General features: G+C 39.3%; 1 protein-coding gene across 2 annotated transcripts in view; it reads left to right on the top strand.

Annotated features, from left to right (window-relative positions):
* pigg (phosphatidylinositol glycan anchor biosynthesis class G (EMM blood group)) overlaps positions 1–24452 on the top strand; it is a 348519-nt gene that overhangs the window by 67272 nt on the left and 256795 nt on the right. For both annotated transcript variants that reach the window (XM_079839043.1, XM_079839044.1), the window contains 2 exons: positions 19489–19698; positions 21810–21998. In XM_079839043.1, the coding sequence (XP_079695169.1) occupies positions 19489–19698; positions 21810–21998 (399 nt within the window). The remainder of the gene's footprint in view (positions 1–19488; positions 19699–21809; positions 21999–24452) is intronic.

The raw sequence follows: 24452 nt of genomic DNA, 5'->3' as shown, positions 1-24452 counted from the left end.
CACTGACCAGAAAAAACCTAGTCTAAAGTCAGTGGCGCGTTGCGCGTTGTTCATTATGCTATTTTAAGGGCGCATGCTTGACCATAATGTATAGCGTGCACAACGCGCATACACTTTGCTCATGTAATCTACACAGATGCAACAGTTATTTTTGCAAATCATAAATTGTTACACTAAAAAAATATTAACACATGAGATGACGGAAATAATTGTGGTGTGCCACGAAGATGTGAAAAAATAGGCATAAATCAAATGATTCAGGCTAATTGTAATAATTAAGGATAAGACCTGTTTGCCCAATAGTGGCGAGACATATATGTATATAAGGACATCTGACAAATTGGTTTGTCCGTCAAGAACCAGGAAAAAAAATCGACTGAAAAACTGAAAAAACTGAAAGACTGAAAAAAAAAAAGACTGTGAAATCACCTTTACCATAATGTACAACATTACAACTTCACTTCTCTGTCTTTCACTGCTCTTACAAGAACATCAGTCTCCTCGGCTGTGAACCGCTCCTGGCGTGCGCCTGGTAAATACGCCATAATAATAGCAATCCATAATGGAACTTGCGCACCTGCTTTTACAGGGAATGTTGGATGACGCTCGGATTGGTTTATTCACGTTACGCCCAAACCACACCTATGAATAATGAAGCTACTTCAGACCAACCCATTTTAGATTTGCGCCGGGCGCAAGAGCCATTTATCCCGCCGGGAAAATAGCAACAGCGCCGAGACCCGCCCACAAAGTTACTTGCGCTTCGCGGTTTGACACTTGCGTTTCAGATCGTTAAAATAGGGCCCTTAGAGTTTTTATAGCAATAACGGCGTTTTAAGAGTTAAATCAAGCAGAAATATTTCTCTAATGTATTAATTGCAGATCCTCTTTGAATAATGATTATGTTAAACACAATGACTCTGTCCCCTGTTAGATAGTAAATCACGACACCAGTGTGTTAGCGTTGTCATTTCTTGCCATCTCAAACACACTGTAGATATTCACTGTATATATTGAGATAACTCAATTATATGGCGACTTGCATTAAAATGTTTATCCGTCTCAATTAAATTATGTGAACTGAATGACTTTTAACATTGACACTTTAGAAGTTTAACCAACTGATGATTTGCAACTCAGCAATCAACACACAACTGACTTTTAAGAGTTAAATCAAGCAGAAAAAATTATCTAATGTATTAATTGCAGATCATCAGATCAATGATTATGTTAAACACAATGACTCGGTCCCCTGTTAGATAGTAAATCACGACACCAGTGTGTTTGCGTTGTCATTTCTTGCCATCTCAAACACACTGTGGAGATTTAGAGTTTTTATAGCAATAACTGAGTTTTAAGAGTTAAATCAAGCAGAAAAAATTATCTAATGTATTAATTGCAGATCCTCTTTGAATAATGATTATGTTAAACACAATGACTCGGTCCCCTGTTAGATAGTAAATCACGACACCAGTGTGTTTGCGTTGTCATTTCTTGCCATAAACACACTGTGGAGATTTAGAGTTTTTATAGCAATAACTGAATTTTAAGAGTTAAATCAAGCAGAAATATTTCTCTAATGTATTAATTGCAGATCATCAGATCAATGATTATGTTAAACACAATGACTCGGTCCCCTGTTAGATAGTAAATCACGACACCAGTGTGTTTGCGTTGTCATTTCTTGCCATCTCAAACACACTGTGGAGATTTAGAGTTTTTATAGCAATAACGGCGTTTTAAGAGTTAAATCAAGCAGAAAAAATTATCTAATGTATTAATTGCAGATCCTCTTTGAATAATGATTATGTTAAACACAATGACTCGGTCCCCTGTTAGATAGTAAATCACGACACCAGTGTGTTTGCGTTGTCATTTCTTGCCATAAACACACTGTGGAGATTTAGAGTTTTTATAGCAATAACGGCGTTTTAAGAGTTAAATCAAGCTGAAATAGTTCTCTAATGTATTAATTGCAGATCATCAGATCAATGATTATGTTAAACACAATGACTCGGTCCCCTGTTAGATAGTAAATCACGACACCAGTGTGTTTGCGTTGTCATTTCTTGCCATAAACACACTGTGGAGATTTAGGGCCCTATCTTGCACCCAGCGCAATTGACTTTGTACACCGACGCATGTCTCATTCCTATTTTGCACCCGCGCAAAGCGCGCTTTTCCCTCCACAGAAGCACGTCGCTAAACTAGTGAATGAACTTGCGCTACCTGGGCGGTTCAGCGCAAAAAAGGAGGCGTGTTCCGGCGCAAACAATCCCTGGTGCTATTTTGCTGTTCCATTAAACAATTGCGCCACTGACCAGAAAAAACCTAGTCTAAAGTCAGTGGCGCGTTGCGCGTTGTTCATTATGCTATTTTAAGGGCGCATGCTTGACCATAATGTATAGCGTGCACAACGCGCATACACTTTGCTCATGTAATCTACACAGATGCAACAGTTATTTTTGCAAATCATAAATTGTTACACTAAAAAAATATTAACACATGAGATGACGGAAATAATTGTGGTGTGCCACGAAGATGTGAAAAAATAGGCATAAATCAAATGATTCAGGCTAATTGTAATAATTAAGGATAAGACCTGTTTGCCCAATAGTGGCAAGACATGTATGTAGCCTATATAAGGACATCTGACAAATTGGTTTGTCCGTCAAGAACCAGGAAAAAAAATCGACTGAAAAACTGAAAAAACTGAAAGACTGAAAAAAAAAAAGACTGTGAAATCACCTTTACCATAATGTACAACATTACAACTTCACTTCTCTGTCTTTCACTGCTCTTACAAGAACATCAGTCTCCTCGGCTGTGAACCGCTCCTGGCGTGCGCCAGGTAAATACGCCATAATAATAGCAATCCATAATGGAACTTGCGCACCTGCTTTTACAGGGAATGTTGGATGACGCTCGGATTGGTTTATTCACGTTACGCCCAAACCACACCTATGAATAATGAAGCTACTTCAGACCAACCCATTTTAGATTTGCGCCAGGCGCAAGAGCCGTTTATCCCGCCGGGAAAATAGCAACAGCGCCGAGACCCGCCCACAAAGTTACTTGCGCTTCGCGGTTTGACACTTGCGTTTCAGATCGTTAAAATAGGGCCCTTAGAGTTTTTATAGCAATAACGGCGTTTTAAGAGTTAAATCAAGCAGAAATATTTCTCTAATGTATTAATTGCAGATCCTCTTTGAATAATGATTATGTTAAACACAATGACTCTGTCCCCTGTTAGATAGTAAATCACAACACCAGTGTGTTAGCGTTGTCATTTCTTGCCATCTCAAACACACTGTAGATATTCACTGTATATATTGAGATAACTCAATTATATGGCGACTTGCATTAAAATGTTTATCCGTCTCAATTAAATTATGTGAACTGAATGACTTTTAACATTGACACTTTAGAAGTTTAACCAACTGATGATTTGCAACTCAGCAATCAACACACAACTGACTTTTAAGAGTTAAATCAAGCAGAAAAAATTATCTAATGTATTAATTGCAGATCATCAGATCAATGATTATGTTAAACACAATGACTCGGTCCCCTGTTAGATAGTAAATCACGACACCAGTGTGTTTGCGTTGTCATTTCTTGCCATCTCAAACACACTGTGGAGATTTAGAGTTTTTATAGCAATAACTGAGTTTTAAGAGTTAAATCAAGCAGAAAAAATTATCTAATGTATTAATTGCAGATCCTCTTTGAATAATGATTATGTTAAACACAATGACTCGGTCCCCTGTTAGATAGTAAATCACGACACCAGTGTGTTTGCGTTGTCATTTCTTGCCATAAACACACTGTGGAGATTTAGAGTTTTTATAGCAATAACTGAATTTTAAGAGTTAAATCAAGCAGAAATATTTCTCTAATGTATTAATTGCAGATCATCAGATCAATGATTATGTTAAACACAATGACTCGGTCCCCTGTTAGATAGTAAATCACGACACCAGTGTGTTTGCGTTGTCATTTCTTGCCATCTCAAACACACTGTGGAGATTTAGAGTTTTTATAGCAATAACGGCGTTTTAAGAGTTAAATCAAGCCGAAATATTTCTCTAATGTATTAATTGCAGATCCTCTTTGAATAATGATTATGTTAAACACAATGACTCGGTCCCCTGTTAGATAGTAAATCACGACACCAGTGTGTTTGCGTTGTCATTTCTTGCCATAAACACACTGTGGAGATTTAGAGTTTTTATAGCAATAACGGCGTTTTAAGAGTTAAATCAAGCTGAAATAGTTCTCTAATGTATTAATTGCAGATCCTCTTTGAATAATGATTATGTTAAACACAATGACTCGGTCCCCTGTTAGATAGTAAATCACGACACCAGTGTGTTTGCGTTGTCATTTCTTGCCATAAACACACTGTGGAGATTTAGAGTTTTTATAGCAATAACGGCGTTTTAAGAGTTAAATCAAGCTGAAATAGTTCTCTAATGTATTAATTGCAGATCCTCTTTGAATAATGATTATGTTAAACACAATGACTCGGTCCCCTGTTAGATAGTAAATCACGACACCAGTGTGTTTGCGTTGTCATTTCTTGCCATCTCAAACACACTGTAGATATTCACTGTATATATTGAGATAACTCAATTATATGGCGACTTGCATTAAAATGTTTATCCGTCTCAATTAAATTATGTGAACTGAATGACTTTTAACATTGACACTTTAGTTGTTTAACCAACTGATGATTTGCAACTCAGCAATCAACACACAACTGAGTTTTGACCTCTAAAATCTTATTATAGTGTATTGTTATGGTAAGTATTGGTCTTTTATGTTTTAAATCAAGCAGAAATCACTCTTTAAGGAAACAATTGCAGGTCACACTTTATACAGTGAACATGATTTCCTTAAATTGACTTAAGTCCCCTGTTGGATGGTAAAACACAACGCCTGTTTGATTGCTTTGCCATTTCTTGCCATCACAAACACACTGTAGAGATTTTGAAGGTCAGAACTAAATTTTATGGTGACTTGCATGAAAATGTTCATCCGTCTCAATTAAATTATGCAAACTGAATGTCTTTTAACATTGACACTTTAGTTGAAGATTTTCAACTCAACAATCAACACACAACTGAGTTTTGACCTCCAAAATCATTATACAGTGTATATTAAATTTAAATAAAAATATATAAATTTTCTTTACAAAACAAGTTTGACTCTCTACTGCTTATTCATTATTGTTTATGTTACATGGTCCATGTTTACATTACAGTATAAAATTGTTACTAAGTTTTCCCCTTTTATATAGATGGTAATGACTAAATATCCTTGCACACCGAAATTTTCACACGTAAAAAAAAAGATCAAGCACGTTTACACACAGCCTCTGAAACTTTCCTTCGTCATAAAAAAAATTCTGATCAGGTTCAGTTTTCTGCATTTTTCGCATCCATAGCAAGCATTTTAAGAGGGGTTTCAAATTTCTGTGTTATTCATTTTTGTGTTAAAATTTTGAACATAAGTTGAACAGTTTAAAAAAGAAAGTGTGAACGTTCAAATTAGCCTTTATAGTTCATAAAGTTTTGCTGGCGTTTGTATCTAATTGAGAAAAGAATGAATGTAAATTGAAAGATGTCGTCATTGAACACATTTTGTGCCAAAGCAAATAAATGATCCACAGTTTAGCCACATAGGCTGATGTGATCCCTGAGTGAAGAGTTTTGAAAAAGTGATGAGTATTCAGAAATGTGTCCTAGCAGATGTTTAAAAAAACCTGTAATATCACTATTAGTAAGGGATCACTGTATAATATCAGTCTTTAAATCTGAGTTATTGAAAGTGAACGGACAGTTCTCTTCTGATAGCATATAATTCAGTGGAAAAAGAAGTAAACTTGAGAATTACATATGGCATATCTTGCTTTATTATGCTGAGATTGATCGAGATTGACACATCCCCCAAACCCTATTTACATATGAATACAGGAAAGGCCAAAGCCATTGTCTCACAGGTGAGGAACTGGCCTTACCGAGCTGTTACACCCATGTCACAGAAACAAACTTCTCAAACAAACTAGAGAAAACGCTGGGATTTACCTGGGAAAATTAAATCAATGTACACTTTTTCCAATCCCTACGACACATTTTTCAATACTTGGGTCACTTTTTTAAAACTCTTCACACACTTCTCCAAAATGAATTTCAGCTTGGCACAGCAGTTATTTTAATGTTCAAAATGCACTAAAACTACCAAAAAGGATTCTGAGGATTCAAAGGAATCACCCAACAAACACACTTTTTCAATCATAAAACACAGACCTAAAACACATGATCATTACACAATGTTTTCTTTTGTGAAATTTTCTTTTCAAAATAAGACTTACACTATAATTCACTGCAGTTTATGTTACATGGTCCTTGGTCCAGTACAGTGTAACATTATTCCTAAATGTTTCCCTTTTGAATGGATGGCAATGCAATTTAAAAACTAACACCAGCTAAATCTATTTGTTTTGATAGTATTTTATATTTTAGATTCAAAATACAACCCCAAATCAGAAAAAGTTGTGACAGTATGGAAAACGCAAAAAAAAAGAAAAAAAAAAAGAGAGGTGATTTCTAAATTTACTTTGACTTGTATTTTATTGCAGACAATATGAACACAAAATATTTCATGTTTTGTCTGGTCAACTTCATGTCATTTGTAAATATGCATCCTTTCCTGTCATTCAGACCTGCAACACATTTCAAAAAAAGCTGGGACAGTAAAGCATTTACCACTTTGTAATGTTGCCATTCCTTTTCACAACACTTAAAAGACGTTTAGGGACTGAAGACACCAAGTGATGAAGTGTTTCAGGTGTAATTTTGTCTTAAGGTGGGCAACAGTACGGGGTCTTAGTTGTCCACATTCTCTATTGGAGACAGGTCGGGACTGAGGCAGGCCAGTCAAGTACCCGTACCCTCTTCCTCCGCAGCCAGGACTTTGTAATGTGTGCAGAATGTGGTTTTGCATTGTCTTGTTGAAATATGCATGGACGTCCCTGGAAAAGATGTCTTCTTGAAGGCAGCATATTATGCTCCAAAATCTCTATGTACTTTTCAGCATTAATGGAGCCTTCACAGGACCTTTCTTGGATGCTGCTTTTGTAGCAAATCATAATTACAATCACCTGTTGACATCACCTGTTTCAAATCACATCATTATTTAACCATTTTACCTTATTACTAGCCCTAAATTTCTCCTGTCCCAACTTTTTTTGAAATGTGTCTGAATTGCAGGTCTGAATGACAGGAAAGGATGCATATTTACAAATGACATGAAGTTGACCAGACAAAACATGAAATATTTTGTGTTCATATTGTCTGCAATGAAATACAAGTCAAAGTAAATGTAGAAATCACTTCTTTTTTTGTATTTGCGTTTTCCATACTGTCCCAACTTTTTCTGATTTGGGGTTGTATATTTCAATATGGTATTACTGTCTAAATGTAGCAAATTTCTATTATTTTTTTAGTTTTGTGTTAAATTTTGAACATAAGTTTAACAGTTTTGAAAAGAGAATGTAAAAATGTTCAAATTGGCCTGTATAGTACATAAACTCCTAACTTCTAAAAAAATACTTCATGTGTGTATTTAGCCTAGTGTAGATCAGTTTGCTTACACATCCCCCAAACCCTATTTACATATGAATACAGGAAAGGCCAAAGCCATTGTCTCACAGGTGAGGAACTGGCCTTACCGAGCTGTTACACCCATGTCACAGAAACAAACTTCTCAAACAAACTAGAGAAAACGCTGGGATTTACCTGGGAAAATTAAATCAATGTACACTTTTTCCAATCCCTACGACACATTTTTCAATACTTGGGTCACTTTTTTAAAACTCTTCACACACTTCTCCAAAATGAATTTCAGCTTGGCACAGCAGTTATTTTAATGTTCAAAATGCACTAAAACTACCAAAAAGGATTCTGAGGATTCAAAGGAATCACCCAACAAACACACTTTTTCAATCATAAAACACAGACCTAAAACACATGATCATTACACAATGTTTTCTTTTGTGAAATTTTCTTTTCAAAACAAGATGTAACTACAGAAATTAATTACAGATGTAATTACATGCAGGTATATTTAAAAATGTAAGTACAATGTAAAGACATGTATGTAAACAATAAGTGCATTGTATCAAATGGATAATTAAAATGTTAGTACATAGTAGTTAAGGCCACCTTATATAAAGTGGGTCCCTTTGGATTTTAATATAATTCCTGCAGAAATGAGTTGATCATCGTTCAGACTTGAATGTGTTTGATCAGTTCTGAAAGCAGTGTGTTAGCATTCAAAGAATGTGCTAAAAATATATAGTTTTGCAGATGGTTAGGTATGAATAACAAAAGTGTTCGTGGATTTTGGAAAATGTGGTCATTGAATGCATTTTGTGTGAAAGCAATGAAAAATGATTCACAGTTTTTAACATATCAATTTAGTATTGGCCAATGCAATAAAAAAAAAAACGTAAAGCGATATGCAGAAAGCTGTGGGGCTAAACACCAAGAAAATATCACTTCTAATAAGATGACAATATATTTAATTTAATTTAATTTAATTTTTAAAACAATTTAAAACATGTCAACAGTTTTTTTTTTTTTTTTTTTTACATTTGCTGGGACACATTTCTCAATCCTCATCACTCTTTCACTGTTCACTTTTTGTCTTCACTCAGTGAATGTGGACAACTAAGACCCCGTACTGTTGCCCACCTTAAGACAAAATTACACCTGAAACACTTCATCACTTGGTGTCTTCAGTCCCTAAACGTCTTTTAAGTGTTGTGAAAAGGAATGGCAACATTACAAAGTGGTAAATGCTTTACTGTCCCAGCTTTTTTTGAAATGTGTTGCAGGTCTGAATGACAGGAAAGGATGCATATTTACAAATGACATGAAGTTGACCAGACAAAACATGAAATATTTTGTGTTCATATTGTCTGCAATAAAATACAAGTCAAAGTAAATTTAGAAATCACCTCTCTTTTTTTTTTTCTTTTTTTTTGCGTTTTCCATACTGTCACAACTTTTTCTGATTTGGGGTTGTATTTTGAATCTAAAATATAAAATACTATCAAAACAAATAGATTTAGCTGGTGTTAGTTTTTAAATTGCATTGCCATCCATTCAAAAGGGAAACATTTAGGAATAATGTTACACTGTACTGGACCAAGGACCATGTAACATAAACTGCAGTGAATTATAGTGTAAGTCTTATTTTGAAAAGAAAATTTCACAAAAGAAAACATTGTGTAATGATCATGTGTTTTAGGTCTGTGTTTTATGATTGAAAAAGTGTGTTTGTTGGGTGATTCCTTTGAATCCTCAGAATCCTTTTTGGTAGTTTTAGTGCATTTTGAACATTAAAATAACTGCTGTGCCAAGCTGAAATTCATTTTGGAGAAGTGTGTGAAGAGTTTTAAAAAAGTGACCCAAGTATTGAAAAATGTGTCGTAGGGATTGGAAAAAGTGTACATTGATTTAATTTTCCCAGGTAAATCCCAGCGTTTTCTCTAGTTTGTTTGAGAAGTTTGTTTCTGTGACATGGGTGTAACAGCTCGGTAAGGCCAGTTCCTCACCTGTGAGACAATGGCTTTGGCCTTTCCTGTATTCATATGTAAATAGGGTTTGGGGGATGTGTCAATCTCGATCAATCTCAGCATAATAAAGCAAGATATGCCATATGTAATTCTCAAGTTTACTTCTTTTTCCACTGAATTATATGCTATCAGAAGAGAACTGTCCGTTCACTTTCAATAACTCAGATTTAAAGACTGATATTATACAGTGATCCCTTACTAATAGTGATATTACAGGTTTTTTTAAACATCTGCTAGGACACATTTCTGAATACTCATCACTTTTTCAAAACTCTTCACTCAGGGATCACATCAGCCTATGTGGCTAAACTGTGGATCATTTATTTGCTTTGGCACAAAATGTGTTCAATGACGACATCTTTCAATTTACATTCATTCTTTTCTCAATTAGATACAAACGCCAGCAAAACTTTATGAACTATAAAGGCTAATTTGAACGTTCACACTTTCTTTTTTAAACTGTTCAACTTATGTTCAAAATTTTAACACAAAAATGAATAACACAGAAATTTGAAACCCCTCTTAAAATGCTTGCTATGGATGCGAAAAATGCAGAAAACTGAACCTGATCAGAATTTTTTTTATGACGAAGGAAAGTTTCAGAGGCTGTGTGTAAACGTGCTTGATCTTTTTTTTTACGTGTGAAAATTTCGGTGTGCAAGGATATTTAGTCATTACCATCTATATAAAAGGGGAAAACTTAGTAACAATTTTATACTGTAATGTAAACATGGACCATGTAACATAAACAATAATGAATAAGCAGTAGAGAGTCAAACTTGTTTTGTAAAGAAAATTTATATATTTTTATTTAAATTTAATATACACTGTATAATGATTTTGGAGGTCAAAACTCAGTTGTGTGTTGATTGTTGAGTTGAAAATCTTCAACTAAAGTGTCAATGTTAAAAGACATTCAGTTTGCATAATTTAATTGAGACGGATGAACATTTTCATGCAAGTCACCATAAAATTTAGTTCTGACCTTCAAAATCTCTACAGTGTGTTTGTGATGGCAAGAAATGGCAAAGCAATCAAACAGGCGTTGTGTTTTACCATCCAACAGGGGACTTAAGTCAATTTAAGGAAATCATGTTCACTGTATAAAGTGTGACCTGCAATTGTTTCCTTAAAGAGTGATTTCTGCTTGATTTAAAACATAAAAGACCAATACTTACCATAACAATACACTATAATAAGATTTTAGAGGTCAAAACTCAGTTGTGTGTTGATTGCTGAGTTGCAAATCATCAGTTGGTTAAACTTCTAAAGTGTCAATGTTAAAAGTCATTCAGTTCACATAATTTAATTGAGACGGATAAACATTTTAATGCAAGTCGCCATATAATTGAGTTATCTCAATATATACAGTGAATATCTACAGTGTGTTTGAGATGGCAAGAAATGACAACGCTAACACACTGGTGTCGTGATTTACTATCTAACAGGGGACCGAGTCATTGTGTTTAACATAATCATTATTCAAAGAGGATCTGCAATTAATACATTAGAGAAATATTTCTGCTTGATTTAACTCTTAAAACGCCGTTATTGCTATAAAAACTCTAAATCTCCACAGTGTGTTTATGGCAAGAAATGACAACGCAAACACACTGGTGTCGTGATTTACTATCTAACAGGGGACCGAGTCATTGTGTTTAACATAATCATTATTCAAAGAGGATCTGCAATTAATACATTAGAGAAATATTTCTGCTTGATTTAACTCTTAAAACGCCGTTATTGCTATAAAAACTCTAAATCTCCACAGTGTGTTTGAGATGGCACGAAATGACAACGCAAACACACTGGTGTCGTGATTTACTATCTAACAGGGGACCGAGTCATTGTGTTTAACATAATCATTATTCAAAGAGGATCTGAAATTAATACATTAGAGAAATATTTCTGCTTGATTTAACTCTTAAAACGCCGTTATTGCTATAAAAACTCTAAATCTCCACAGTGTGTTTGAGATGGCACGAAATGACAACGCAAACACACTGGTGTCGTGATTTACTATCTAACAGGGGACCGAGCCATTGTGTTTAACATAATCATTATTCAAAGAGGATCTGCAATTAATACATTAGATAATTTTTTCTGCTTGATTTAACTCTTAAAACTCAGTTGTGTGTTGATTGCTGAGTTGCAAATCATCAGTTGGTTAAACTTCTAAAGTGTCAATGTTAAAAGTCATTCAGTTCACATAATTTAATTGAGACGGATAAACATTTTAATGCAAGTCACCATATAATTGAGTTATCTCAATATATACAGTGAATATCTACAGTGTGTTTATGGCAAGAAATGACAACGCAAACACACTGGTGTCGTGATTTACTATCTAACAGGGGACCGAGTCATTGTGTTTAACATAATCATTATTCAAAGAGGATTTGCAATTAATACATTAGAGAACTATTTCAGCTTGATTTAACTATTAAAACTCAGTTATTGCTATAAAAACTCTAAATCTCCACAGTGTGTTTATGGCAAGAAATGACAACGCAAACACACTGGTGTCGTGATTTACTATCTAACAGGGGACCGAGTCATTGTGTTTAACATAATCATTATTTACTATATAAAGTGATGACCTGTGATTATTACCTTAAAGAACAATTTCTGCTTGTCCAGTCCTATATTTATTAATTTTTTTATTGGTGCGAGAAATCAAATCTCACTCTAAAAATCTCAAAAACAAAGGACATTTTTTGGGATTTTAGAGAGCAGAAACTATGTTTTAATTAAAAATAAGTCACACATTGAAATACCTTTACTGTAAAAAAAATTCAGGTCTCCAATTGAAAATTTTCTGTAAATTGATGCACTTTAATTCAATTAAAATTCAAGAAATTCAATTTGGCCAACTAAAAAATTTAGATGTGATCGGTCACTAGAAAATTTTCAATTGGAGACCTGATTTTTTTTTACAGTGTTGGTGTTCTTGAAAATAAGCTTAAATGAGAGATGTGGACGGATCATATACTGTAAGTATGAAGACACAACAGAGAATGAATTTCTTAAATTATTTTCTGTAATGTCCACAACATGACTTTTTCTCCGTTGTGTGCTCATTGTGTTCCCTGATGCCTGTGTGAACATTATATAATTATATATATATATATATATATATATATATATATATATATATATATATATATATATATATATATATATTAAATAATGAAGACAGACTTGACTGCCAGCTCTCTTCCCTTTCACACACACAGCTCCATTGCAGGCTATGGAGGTCCCCTGTTGGATAGGTAGACATCGGTCAGGTCCCCTCTTGGCATGTTTAAAAAAAAAAAAAATAAATGCTTATTTGAAGTTATATTATGAAAAAAGACCTTAAAACAAAATTTTGTATCTAAGTTTTGTTTCTTCAAAATGACTAGAAACACAGGTCCCCTCTTGGTCAGTGTGGAGTGATGGTCCCCTGTTGGTAATATAGACGTGTATGTGTGTGTGTGTGTGTGTGTGAGAGGGTTAGGTTTAGGGGCAGGGGCAGTGTGTGTGTGTGTGTGTGTGTGTGTGTGTGTGTGTGAGGGTTAGGTTTAGGGGGAGGGGCAGTGTGTGTGTGTGTGTGTGTGTGTGTGTGTGTGTGTGTGTGTGTGTGATGGGTAGGTTTAGGGTCAGTGTAAGGGGATAGAAAATACGGTTTGTACGGTATAAAAACCATTACGCCTATGGAATGTCCTCACATTTCACAAAAACAAACATGTGTGTGCCTGTGTGTGTGTGAGCGTGTGTGTTTGTCAGTGTGTGTGAGTTTGTGTGAGCGTGTGTGTGTGTGTGTGTGTGTATGGCCATTAGTTTTCCCTTCCCTTGACTCGAGTGTTGAGGCTGATGTTTTAATAGCGTTTCTGATTTAAACTTCAGTCTGACTTTGAATAATAATGTCGATGAATCATTTCATTAATGTGAAAAACCTCAAATGAATCAATTCGAAACTCTCATGCATCCATTTTTTTTGCAGCAAATTCATGCCTTTTTTTCACACTGTAAAATAAAACGAGTGAGAGTGTGTCCGATCAGTCTTCAGACAAAAGTGACATAAAGACATTTATACTGTTGCAAAAGATTCTGTAAAAGCAGTTCGTTTATAACATCAAACTCTTGCGTTCAGAAAGCAACACGATAGAGCGATAGAGCGAGGGATGGAAACACCTGTGAGGGACGAGTGTAATAGTGATGTCACTGCTGTCATTCCCTCTCCAGAACGAGCTGTGTGTTAATCATCACTTAGAGGCGCGTTACGCTAGACCACAGTAATTGTGTTGTGTACACTAACAGACACGCAATCAATACCCTCATTATAATCTACAGCGCAAACAGGAGGGGTGGTCCGCTCTCGTGGAGTGTGTGTGTGTGTGTGTGTGTGTGTGTGTGTGTGTCTTGTTTTCATCATTAGATGATTCGTTCCTGAGAGACGAGGGTCTGGGTGAGGGGAATTAATGCTTGGCTTTTCCAGGAGGGCGAGGGAAAGGTTTCATGTTGTGTTTTTCTCCGCGTGAAACTACAAAGAGTTTGTGATTCTGTTCCCAGAATAGCTAATGATGCATCTGGCCTATTTTTGCATCTCTGGTCATTTACATTTAGACTCGCGCTTTTATATAATCAGAGACTTTATGAGCTGAGACATCTTTCAAGTACATCAGAAATCCAGCCATTGTTTGTGTGTGTGTGTGTGTGTGTGTGTGTGTGACTGGTAATCATCACGTTATGGGGACAAAATGTCCCCACAAAGATAGCAATATCCGAAATCCTCATCCTTGTGGGGACATTTTTAGGTCCCCATGAGGAAAACATCTTATAAATCAGACTAAGTGATGTTTTTTGAAAATGTAAAATTGCAGAATGTCTCCTGTGAGGGTTAGGTTTAGGGGCAGTGTAGGGGCAGTGTAGGGGGATAGAATATACGGTATGTACGGTATAAAAACCATTACGCCTATGGAAAGTCCCCATAAAAGATGAAAACACTATGTGTGTGTGTGTGTGTGTGTGTGTGTGTGTGTGTGTGTGTGTGTGTGTGTGTGTGTGTGTGTGTGTGTGTGTGTGTGTGAGAGTGTGTGAGAGTGTGTGTGAGAGTGTGTGAGAGTGTGTGAGAGAGTGTGTGTGAGAGTGTGTGTGAGAGTGTGTGTGAGAGTGTGTGTGAGAGTGTGTGTGTGAGAGTGTGTGTGAGAGTGTGTGTGAGAGTGTGTGTGTGTGTGTTGAGTGTGTTTCCCCTCATAAATGGAGCTGTCAACTTTTATACAGGCGAATGTTCTGTCCTGTTTTTATCACAGATCAGGCATAACATTATAACACTGATGATCTCTGTTAGTGGGTGGGATATATTAGGCAGCAAGTGAACATTTTGTCCTAAGAGTTGATGTGTTAGAAGCAGGAGAAATGGGCAAGCGTAAGGATTTGAGCGAGTTTGACAAGGGCCAGATTGTGACGGATAGACGACTGGGTCAGAGCATCTCCAAAACTGCAGCTCTTGTGGGGTGTTTCCGATCTGCAGTGGTCAGTCTCTATCAAAAGTGAAGGACCAGTGGAGAACCGGCCACAGGGTCATGAAGGACCAGTGGAGAACCGTCCACAAGTTCATGGAGGACCAGTGGAGAACCGGCCACAGGGTCATGAAGGACCAGTGGAGAACCGGCCACAGGGTCATGAAGGACCAGTGGAGAACCGGCCACAGGGTCATGAAGGACCAGTGGAGAACCGGCCACAGGGTCATGAAGGACCAGTGGAGAACCGGCCACAGGGTCATGAAGGAACAGTGGAGAACCGGCCACAGGGTCATGGAGGACCAGTGGAGAACCGGCCACAGGGTCATGGAGGACCAGTGGAGAACCGGCCACAGGGTCATGAAGGACCAGTGGAGAACCGGCCACAGGGTCATGAAGGACCAGTGGAGAACCGGCCACAGGGTCATGAAGGACCAGTGGAGAACCGGCCACAGGGTCATGAAGGAACAGTGGAGAACCGGCCACAGGGTCATGAAGGACCAGTGGAGAACCGGCCACAGGGTCATGAAGGACCAGTGGAGAACCGGCCACAGGGTCATGGAGGACCAGTGGAGAACCGGCCACAGGGTCATGAAGGACCAGTGGAGAACCGGCCACAGGGTCATGAAGAACCAGTGGAGAACCGGCCACAGGGTCATGAAGGACCAGTGGAGAACCGGCCACAGGGTCATGAAGAACCAGTGGAGAACCGGCCACAGGGTCATGAAGGACCAGTGGAGAACCGGCCACAGGGTCATGGAGGACCAGTGGAGAACCGGCCACAGGGTCATGAAGGACCAGTGGAGAACCGGCCACAGGGTCATGGAGGACCAGTGGAGAACCGGCCACAGGGTCATGGAAGGACCAGTGGAGAACCGGCCACAGGGTCATGAAGGACCAGTGGAGAACCGGCCACAGGGTCATGAAGGACCAGTGGAGAACCGGCCACAGGGTCATGAAGGACCAGTGGAGAACCGGCCACAGGGTCATGAAGGACCAGTGGAGAACCGGCCACAGGGTCATGAAGGACCAGTGGAGAACCGGCCACAGGGTCATGAAGGACCAGTGGAGAACCGGCCACAGGGTCATGAAGGACCAGTGGAGAACCGGCCACAGGGTCATGAAGGACCAGTGGAGAACCGGCCACAGGGTCATGGAGGACCAGTGGAGAACCGGCCACAGGGTCATGAAGGACCAGTGGAGAACCGGCCACAAGTTCATGGAGGACCAGTGGAGAACCGGCCACAGGGTCATGAAGGACCAGTGGAGAACCGGCCACAGGGTCATGAAGGACCAGTGGAGAACCGGCCACAGGGTCATGGAGGACCAGTGGAGAACCGGCCACAAGTTCATGGAGGACCAGTGGAGAACCGGCCACAGGGTCATGAAGGACCAGTGGAGAACCGGCCACAAGTTCATGGAGGACCAGTGGAGAACCGGCCACAAGTTCATGGAGGACCAGTGGAGAACCGGCCACAGGGTCATGAAGGACCAGTGGAGAACCGGCCACAGGGTCATGGAGGACCAGTGGAGAACCGGCCACAGGGTCATGGAAGGACCAGTGGAGAACCGGCCACAGGGTCATGAAGGACCAGTGGAGAACCGGCCACAGGGTCATGGAGGACCAGTGGAGAACCGGCCACAGGGTCATGGAGGACCAGTGGAGAACCGGCCACAGGGTCATGGAGGACCAGTGGAGAACCGGCCACAGGGTCATGGAGGACCAGTGGAGAACCGGCCACAAGTTCATGGAGGACCAGTGGAGAACCGGCCACAGGGTCATGAAGGACCAGAGGAGAACCGGCCACAGGGTCATGAAGGACCAGTGGAGAACCGGCCACAGGGTCATGAAGGACCAGTGGAGAACCGGCCACAGGGTCATGGAGGACCAGTGGAAAACCGGCCACAGAGTCATGAAGGACCAGAGGAGAACCGGCCACAGGGTCATGAAGGACCAGTGGAGAACCGGCCACAGGGTCATGAAGGACCAGTGGAGAACCGGCCACAGAGTCATGGAGGACCAGTGGAGAACCGGCCACAGGGTCATGAAGGACCAGAGGAGAACCGGCCACAGGGTCATGAAGGACCAGTGGAGAACCGGCCACAGGGTCATGAAGGACCAGTGGAGAACCGGCCACAGAGTCATGGAGGACCAGTGGAGAACCGGCCACAGAGTCATGGAGGACCAGTGGAGAACCGGCCACAGGGTCATGAAGGACCAGTGGAGAACCGGCCACAGGGTCATGAAGGACCAGTGGAGAACCGGCCACAGGGCAACACAGTAACAAACAATACTCAATAGAAAATTGCAAAACAAAAATGTATAACTAACACACATCCACTCACACATATTTGAAAATCAGAATATCAGGTAGTTCATGACATAGTTAAGCAAGTGTGTGAATATTTTGAATAAAAAAGTAAATAAACCCGATACAGCTGAGCTGTCAGCGCTATTGCGGCTGCGTGTCTCATGTGAGAAAAATGAAGCGTCGCCATGGAAACAATAAGGCGATGCGCTCTACAATATTTAGCCCGAGAATATGATCATATTTCTGCAAAATAAAGCTGAAGCTTGAAGCTGGTTTGTAGCAGAGCAAGAATACAGACGACTGCTGTTATTACTGTAACTGTTATTAGAGTTATATTAGGCCTGTTGTAGTCGGGTTAGGTGGCTTTAGTTTTGCTGTGAATTTGTTAAGTAAATTGTGTTTTGTATTTATTTATATTTATGTATTTAAGTATACTTTAAACTTGTAATAAATTGTTCAATTTAAATAATAATAATAAAAAAATCAATAAAAAAAACACTCTTTAATCTCATCCACCACGTTTTGTGGCTCTTTTTTATTTTTAAGTATCGGTTCAGGCACTGGTACCGTTTTAAAAGTATCGGTTTGGCACCGGTATCGAAAAACCCCAAACGATACCCAACCCTAATCGCGATAGACACGTAATCAATATCAATAAAAAATGCGTTAGATTAAAACGTTCGATAATTTTTTTTATTCGTCGGAAGAAACCAGAGGTTGCGAAGCAAGTTTGGTTGCATGAACAAAGGCACTCGCTCTCTGGTAACCTAGTAAACTAGGGAGTGACACGCTAACAGCCAATCATGTAACAGTATCAAGTTTAGTTGCGCAATATCGTGTCTTGACAGAATATGCTAATCAATGACTGAAGATGGTTAACTCATAAACTCATCAACTATCCCTTCAGAAACATCCTGTCTCGTTCTACATGTCGTCTCTTCTTCTGGAGTCTCTCCATCATTGTCCGACTCTGGCTTGATCATAAAAGGCTGAGCAGTTTCTGTCATGTTCAGTGTGTGTGTGTGTGAGGTAATCAGAGCTGCTAACATGAGCTCTTGAAGCTCCGCCCTCTTCCTGAAAGTGGGCGGCAGCAGCAGCTCATTTGCATTTAAAGTGACACACTCACCCTCAAAAAGTGCTATAAAAAATGATCTGTGGGGTATTTTGAGCTGATACACACACACACACACACACACACACACACACACACACACACACACACACACACACACACACACACACACGTTGGGTTTTCATGTTTTATGGGGACTTTCCATAGGCGTAATGGTTTTTATACCGTACAAACCGTATTTTCTATCCCCCTACACTGCCCCTGCCCCTAAACCTACCCAACACACACACACACACACACACACACACACACACACACACACACACACACACACACACACACACACACACACACACACACACACACACACACACACACACACACACACACACACACACACACACACACACACACACACACACACACACACACACTGCCCCTGCCCCTAAACCTACCCATCACACACACACGCACACACACTGCCCCTAAACCTACCCATCATAGGAGACATTCTGCATTTTTACATTTTCAAAAAACATCACTTAGTCTGATTTATAAGATGTTTTCCTCATGGGGACCTAAAAATGTCCCCACAAGGATGAGGATTTCGGATATTGCCATCTTTGTGGGGACATTTTGTCCCCATAACGTAGGGATTACCAGTCCACACACACACACACACACACACACACACACACACACACACACACACACACACACACACACACACACACACACACACACACACACACACACACACACACACACACACACACACTCTGGGGACATCAGAGACTTATGTTAAATATTAGGCATAATAGGACCCCTTTAAATGAGGATAATTGCAGATCTTTTTCATGCTCAAACAGCAACATTACACACTAAAGAGAGATGAAGATGTGAATAAAGCATGATAGCTCCTCTTTAACAGCATTGTTTGTGTTCTGTCATCAGGCCCTGACCACCGGCAGCATCCCGGGTTTCATAGACGTGGTGATGAACCTGAACTCTCCGGCTCTGCTGGAGGATAACCTCATCTGGCAGGCCAAGAGCGCCGGCAAACGGATCATCTTCTACGGCGACGACACTTGGGTTCGACTCTTCCCCAAACAGTTCATGGAGCACGACGGCACGACCTCGTTCTTCGTGTCCGACTACACCGAGGTGAGAGGAGCTAAACTCACAGTGTGTGTCATATAGAGTTGAGGCGCGTCACATTTACTGTTGTTTAATGATTCTTGCTGGAAAAATAGTTGTTTCACATGACGGTGAAAGATTTTCCAATGCAGTTTATAGCCTGACATGTGAAATAACGATCTTTTTTATATTTTTTTATAGAACAGACAAATTAAATAAACCTTTAGACAAAGTATTTTTTTAAAGAAAGTTAGTTTGCATGTGTTTTTTTTATTTTGGAGTATAATATTTGATACATCAGGGTTTTATGGCAGATATTATCTGATATAGTGAGAATATGAAGGGAAAAAATGCTCAATTTTATTCAAAGGCCCAAACTGAGCAAAAATATGCAATTTGGTGCAGATTATGATATTTATATGGACAAAAAGTGATGAAATTCTGATGCTTGTAATGTAAATGAATGAAATATTTATAACTGTATAGCAGAAACACCTGTTCAATTTCTCATTAATGCAATTATCTAATCAACCAATCACGTGGCAGTTGCTTCAATGCATTTAGGGGTGTGGTCCTGGTCTAGACAATCTCCTGAACTCCAAACTGAATGTCAGAATGGGAAAGAAAGGAGATTTAAGCAATTTTGAGCGTGGCATGGTTGTTGATGCCAGACGGGCCGGTCTGAGTATTTCACAATCTGCTCAGTTACTGGGATTTTCACGCACAACCATTTCTAGGGTTTACAAAGAATGGTGTGAAAAGGGAAAAACATCCAGTATGCGGCAGTCCTGTGGGAGAAAATGCCTTGTTGATGCTAGAGGTCAGAGGAGAATGGGCCGACTGATTCAAGCTGATAGAAGAGCAACTTTGACTGAAATAACCACTCGTTACAACCGAGGTATGCAGCAAAGCATTTGTGAAGCCACAACACACACAACCTTGAGGCGGATGGGCTACAACAGCAGAAGACCCCACCGGGTACCACTCATCTCCACTACAAATAGGAAAAAGAGGCGACAATTTGCACGAGCTCACCAAAATTGGACAGTTGAAGACTGGAAAAATGTTGCCTGGTCTGATGAGTCTCGATTTCAGATGATAGAGTCAGAATTTGGCGTAAACAGAATGAGAACATGGATCCATCATGCCTTGTTTCCACTGTGCAGGCTGGTGGTGGTGGTGTAATGGTGTGGGGGATGTTTTCTTGGCACACTTTAGGCCCCTTAGTGCCAATTGGGCATAGTTTAAATGCCATGGCCTACCTGAGCAATTCTGACCATGTCCATCCCTTTATGAGCACCATGTCCCCATCCTCTGATGGCTACTTCCAGCAGGATAATGCACCGTCACAAAGCTCCAATCATTTCAAATTGGTTTCTTGAACATGACAATGAGTTCACTGAACTAAAATGGCCCCCACAGTCACCAGATCTCAACCCAATAGAGCATCTTTGGGATGTGGTGGAACGGGAGCTTCGTGCCCTGGATGTGCATCCCACAAATCTCCATCAACTGCAAGATGCTCTCCTATCAATATGGGCCAACATTTCTAAAGAATGCTTTCAGCACCTTGTTGAATCAATGCCACGTAGAATTAAGGCAGTTCTGAAGGCGAAAGGGTCAAACACAGTATTAGTATGTGTTCCTAATAATCCTTTAGGTGAGTGTATTTGTGCGTGTGTAACCGCAGGTTAATCTCATTCCTGTCCCTCTGAGCTCATTAAACAGTGTGTAAATGATCTAAATCCACTGCAGACGCAGCTTCTGTGTTTCCTCTGACCTGCAAATATCAATTTAATTTGATTGGTAACAGACCTATTGTGACTTATTATTAATTAAAATCGATTAAATGTAAGAATTTGGCACAAAAGATGATGCATGCATTTAATGAGGTTAGAATGGCTTCAAAAAGGTAAAAATCAATTGAAACTTATTGGAAAAGATGATTTCTGCCAATGCTGTGAACTGACCACGGCTGTCCTAAACCTACCAAAGTACAATAACACACTAAAATATCGTCTAATTATCGTTATCGATATGATCCCTGAAAATATTGAGATGATATTTTTGTTGCCCCTACCACTAGGGCAGTTTGGTTCCTCATGATTGATTTGAATCTTTCCGTCTCTTTCCCTCAGGTGGACAATAACGTGACCCGTCATCTGGACGGCACTCTGAAGCGGGACGACTGGGATATTCTCATCCTGCATTACCTGGGTCTGGATCACATCGGGCACATCAGCGGCCCGCACAGCTCTCTGATAGGACCCAAGCTCATGGAGATGGACGACGTCATCAAGAAGATTCACACCTCGCTCATATCAAAGGTGTGTTTCTGCTGCTTCTCCTTGATATTTGCCTTCCTGTCAATCATGCGTCGAGTTCTTCTCCTCCACTGTTTTATCAGAAGGCCGTCTTGAAGCTTTTCCTCTCGTTTGCTCAGTCACTAATCTTTATATCGCTCATTCTGAGGGATATTGATTTCAACAAACCCTTGACACTGAGTATTAAACCATTGATTCCTCAAGTCATGTGACTTTTACTCGATTTCCACCTGATGGACGATACAATAGGTGAAAATATCCCATAGAGACGTGACATTAAAATGGGCAATTCTTATGTTTTTTATTGAATATTGCATTATTATGTTGGCTTGACAAAGCCACAGGATCTCCTCCTAGAGATTTCAATCTACAACCACCAAACTCTAACGTATCAGACTTACGATTTTCGTTAAATGTATGATCAAAACTACGCAAAGTTTCATAGACTTTTATCGAGGGGGTCAAAACTTAGACAATAAGACTTCTAGAGTATTTAAGCCGTCTATCAGTAGCAAACCTTGATGACTATGATGGCTATCAACATGTTAAAACATGCTAACAATGTGTTAAATCATGTTGCCAAAATGTTAATTCATGTTAGCAAGATGTTAATCATGCTACAACATGCTAAACCATGTTAGCCACTAGGTTGTTGCAATGTGTTAAATCATGCAACATGTCAATCATAGCATGCTAACAACATGCTAATCATGATGTTAAAAATGCTAACAATGTTAATTCATACTAGCAATATGCTAAATAATGCTGTTAACATGTTACATGTAAACAACATGTTAAAGCTTGTTAGAAACATGTTAATCATGCTATCAACATGCTAAAATCAGCATGATTGTGTTAAATCATGGTAACAAAATGTTTACAACATGTTAGCAAACATTCTAATCAAATAAAACTTGGTAACAATGTCAAATCATACTAGCAACATGTGCTAATCATGTTAGTTTTTTACTTTCTCTCAGTAAAACCTTCAAACTTCAAGCTGTTCAAAGTAAACTTTCAGACCTTGCTTTATCAAGCCATCATCAAAGTTTGTCATCAGACTTTACTCAACTAGTTTATTATAAATGATTTATCCGTGCATATCATTATTGTGTTAAATTCATGTTCCTGGTAATCTTGAATCTGAATATCTTCCCCTCTCTCTTCATCTCTTCTCTGATGACGAGGGCGGGGCCAACCTGTCACTCACATGAGATCAGCCAATAGCAAACCACAACCATCCAATCAATTCCCCACAGACTAAATCAAGCCCCGCCCTACATTTGTTCTTGTTTGAGAAGCGTTTCACTCGGATATACGGCACAATACGAGATAAAAGACATTTCATACTGACTTTACGGGTGGAGACTTTTTACGTGAGCCTAGCAACCACATAGTAAAACCCTAGCAACTGTAGAGATCAGCCTAGATTTTAGATTTATTCTGTAGGTGCAGTAACACAATTTTTTTTTTTTCAGTCTGTCAGAGTGGGTCTCATTTTTCTCTCTCGTTTTCTTCCAGAAAACTACTGCTTTCTTTTTTAAGGACTAAGCAGCAGTTCTGCTACGTTTTGACCCGAATATAAACGTCCCAGAGCTTTTCCCAGCCCAGCGTTTGGCTGGTTTCAACAAGGGCTAGAAACATTTGTGTTATTTGACAACGCTGAAATAAAATGTAAATATTAGATAATATTAAATAATTAATAATAATAATATGTTGAAGCATTAAAGGTGCAGTGTGGGTCCATTCATTCGTTTTTCGATTTAGTATTGAATCTTGAAAACTGAGAAAATGGCTAATTTATTCATTTTTCCCCAAAAAATTACAAAACGAGAATTCAGCTTGATTTTATATTTTTGGGTTCAGGGATAGAAAATGGATAAAAGGCTTGAATATTCGATTTCCACGTGTGGGCGGGCATGAAACTCCCCTTTCCGCTGATTGGTCAACCAAAGATCAACCCGTTCTTCCACAGATTCCTACAGTGTTTATGACAAATAATCTCTCTCTCATCCAACAACCGGACTAATGCTTTGACACAAATCACGCTGGGCAGGGACTAGAAAGGGTTTTCTTCTCTATAGGCATGGATTCGACGACCTACCTGCTACAGAAATATTAGCTGATTATTTCAGAAATATTGCGTAGATTATCTTGCATGAAATGTGGTCTTTGAAGGACAGTTGGTCATCAAAGGTTACTCCAAGATTTCTGACCGACCTTGAAGGGGAAATCAAGAATGAGCCGAGCTGGATGGTGAAGTCGTGTTGTAGAGTCGGATTGCAGAGAAGACGAGAAGCTCAGTCTTTGCCAGGTTGAGCTGCAGGTGATGTTCATTCATCCATGCTGAGACGTCTTAGCCTGGTCCTACCCTACTGGCCACTGTCCATTGACAAGCGTTTACTTTCTTGAAGGCGGGTACTCTGTTGAAGTTTAAAAATATTGGATCTGCCATAA

This window comes from Gobio gobio (assembly GCF_949357685.1).
Source record: "Gobio gobio genome assembly, chromosome: 16".
Taxonomy (NCBI): domain Eukaryota; kingdom Metazoa; phylum Chordata; class Actinopteri; order Cypriniformes; family Gobionidae; genus Gobio; species Gobio gobio.
Note: the sequence above shows the minus strand (reverse complement) of the source record. Positions and strands in the feature narration are given on the sequence as shown.